The sequence below is a fragment of the Oryza glaberrima genome, chromosome 11 (genome assembly GCF_000147395.1).
Source record: "Oryza glaberrima chromosome 11, OglaRS2, whole genome shotgun sequence".
NCBI lineage: Eukaryota > Viridiplantae > Streptophyta > Magnoliopsida > Poales > Poaceae > Oryza > Oryza glaberrima.
This window is the reverse complement of record NC_068336.1, coordinates 20,113,603-20,116,875: the sequence shown is the minus strand read 5'-3', so window position 1 is coordinate 20,116,875 and position 3,273 is coordinate 20,113,603. Positions and strand designations below refer to the sequence as shown.

At 37.8% G+C, this 3,273-nt stretch overlaps 1 protein-coding gene across 1 annotated transcript; it reads left to right on the top strand.

Moving 5' to 3' along the window:
• Nucleotides 1-815: 815 nt before the first annotated feature.
• On the top strand, nt 816-2,338 carry LOC127755435 (receptor-like protein EIX2). Its single transcript, XM_052281113.1, has one exon. The coding sequence runs from the start codon at nt 923-925 to the stop codon at nt 2,261-2,263; it is 1,341 nt and encodes a 446-aa protein (XP_052137073.1). The 5' UTR covers nt 816-922; the 3' UTR covers nt 2,264-2,338.
• Nucleotides 2,339-3,273: the final 935 nt, after the last annotated feature.

Sequence of the window (3,273 nt, the reverse complement as noted above, 5' to 3'; positions counted from 1 at the left end):
ATCGTTAAAATTCCTCAATTTAACTTACATAGATCTTAGCGCTGCATCTGATTGGCCTTACGTCATGAACATGATCCCATCCTTAAGAGTCCTCAGTTTATCATTTTGCCGTCTCCAGAGGGCAAACCAATCACTCACACACTTCAACCTCACAAAACTTGAGAAGCTCGATCTGTCCATGAATTACTTTGACCACCCGTATGCATCTTGTTGGTTCTGGAACTTAACAATCCTCAAGTTCCTCGATCTTTCACAAAACCGTTTGTATGATCAGCTACCAATTGCACTAGGAGACATGACGTCCCTCAGAGTCCTTAGAATTTCAAATAACGATTTGGGCAGTATGGCACCAAACTTGCTGAGGAACCTATGTAATTTGGAAGTTCTAGACCTTGATGAGAGTCTTTCGGGAGGGAACATGACAGAGTTGTTTGGGAGTCTACCACAATGTTCATCGAGTAAGTTATCGGAATTGAAAATGTCATACAATAACATCAATGGATCTCTACCAGCAGGGTTGTTCCGACAGTTTCCCAACCTTGTCACTCTCGACATGTCTATCAACCTAATCACTGGATCTCTACCCGTTGAGATAGGTATGCTCGATAGTTTGACTTATTTGAACCTACGTGGCAATAACCTAGAAGGTGTCATCACAGAAGAACACTTTGTTAGCCTAAAGAGCTTAAAATACATAGATTTATCTGACAATCAATTATTGAAGATTGTGGTGGATCCTGGATGGTTAGCACCATTTACATTAGAAGAAGCACGTTTTGCATCTTGCCAGATGGGTCCTCGATTTCCCTCTTGGCTCCAGTGGTCAGTTAATATTTCGTACATTGATATTTCAAAAGCTGGTATAATCGATAAACTTCCAGACTGGTTTTGGACAACAGTTTCAAAAGTAAAAGACTTGGTCATGTCTAACAACCAAATCAGTGGTGTCTTTCCAGCAAATATGGAAACCATGGCTATGGAATATCTTGATATACGTTCAAACAAACTAAGTGGTCAAATACCTCTGTTGCCGAGAAACCTTTCAGCATTGGATATTCACAATAACTCCCTATCTGGACCGCTACCATCAGAATTTGGAGTTAATATATACATGCTAATTCTTTCCCACAACCATTTGTCAGGCCATATTCCAGGGTCTTTCTGCAAAATGCAATACCTGGACACCATAGACTTAGCAAACAATCTTTTTGAAGGAGACTTCCCTCAGCAATGTTTTAGCATGAAAGACATAAAAGTTCTTCTTTTAAGTAACAACAGATTCGCTGGCACATTCCCAGCTTTTCTAGAAGGCTGCACACAGCTACAAATCATAGATCTATCAAGGAACAATTTCTCCAGCAAATTACCGAAGTGGATAGGAGACAAGAAGGATTTAGTGTTGTTACGACTAAGCTATAATGCTTTTTCTGGGGTTATTCCAGACAATATCACAAATCTTCCGAATCTTCGCCAGTTGGACCTAGCAGCCAACAGTTTATCAGGTAACTTACCGCGGAGTTTCACAAAATTAGAGGGGATGAAGCGAGAGGACGGCTACTATGGTTCAGGTTCCGTACCTGAAGATGGCTATTCTAGTCTCTCTGTGGCCACAAAACGGCAAGAACTTTATTATGGTCCAGCACTTTTGGACATGGTGAGCATTGACTTGTCATCAAACTGCTTAATTGGTGGAATTCCCGAACAAATAGCTTCTCTTGCTGCTTTGAAAAATCTGAATTTGTCAAGGAATAACTTGAATGGAAAAATTCCATACAAGATTGGATCATTGCAGTCACTGGAATCACTCGACCTCTCAAGGAACAATCTTTCTGGAGAGATCCCATCTACCCTATCAAATTTATCGTATTTGAGCGATTTGGATCTGTCGTACAACAATCTATCAGGAACAATACCCTCCGGATCACAACTTGGCACCCTATACATGGAACATCCTGATATGTATAATGGCAACAATGGTCTATGTGGGCCTCCTCTTCGAAGGAACTGCTCGGGAGATATTGAACCAAGGCAACATGGCTATGGTGATGACAACAAAGCTGGACATGTACCTGAGCCAATGTTCTTTTATCTTGGCCTTGTGTCAGGATTCATTGCTGGCCTATGGGTGGTGTTTTGCATCATACTCTTCAAGAAGACATGGAGGATTGCATATTTCCGTATTTTTGACAAGGTTTACGACAAAATATATGTGTTAGCTGTTGTTACTTGGGCCAGTTTATTCCAAAAGATGACTGCACAATAAGCTAATTAGAAAGCTTGAGTAGAATGGTGTGCGTATTTGCCGCAGGCCGGTGTGGTGGAATGTTTTCTGCGCGTGATGCATGATTATTTAGCTTTGCGTGTTATTTATTAATAAGATTATGGCGTATTACTTTTTTCATCTATCTATTATATTATTAAGACAGCTCGAAAAGAAGACACCACGTTCACCGTGGAGGCTAGAAATTCCTACATTAATCGAAAAAAATATGAATTATTTACACCATTGGATTATAAGAGGCATAGATTTTAATGTGAGATTTAACACAAACTTGACATGTTAATTAAGAGATACGGAGTACCGTACACGTGTAGAATTAGAATCAATCTCTAGCTAGAACCTTTACATGCAAACGGACTCAAAAGAGTTTTGTCCGATTTCCTAAACCAATTTGAATTAGGCTATAATACACATATATAAATGAAGCAGCAGGCAACGAACCACTGTACAACCGTAATTTGGATGCGTTTTTGTTGATACGGAGATAGATGCTAGCAGCGGGTCAAGCCGTGCGGCTGCACAATGAGCCGGATTTGGGTGATGCACGTCAGCAACCAGAAAAGCATGATGGCATGTGCACGGATTTTTTATTTGATTCTGAAATAATAACACAATAAAAAATTGATAGAAGAGTTCATGTAGAACACAATTAAAGATGAATTAAAATCCGTAATAAAAAATAAAATAAATTTAGAAACTAGAAAAATCAAATATAAGAGTTCAAGTAAAAATACATTTTACGAACAACTGAAATTAGAAATAAAAAATAAGAAGTATTAGAAGAATAATTCATATAGACACAGTATGAGATTAATAGAAAAAAATAAATTTCACAATTAAAAAAAGAAAAAGAAGAGTACATCTAGTCTAGGAATATAATTTATAAATAACAAAAATTCGAAATTAAAGAAAAGATTGTTGAAAGAAAATATCATCTAGAACCCATCATGAGATAAATTAAAAATCGAAATAAAAATAAAATAAATTTTGAA

Bases quoted from the DNA above. Each gene is read 5' to 3' on its own strand.
- LOC127755435 (XM_052281113.1), top strand. From the start codon at position 923: ATGTCTAACAACCAAATCAGTGGTGTCTTTCCAGCAAATATGGAAACC.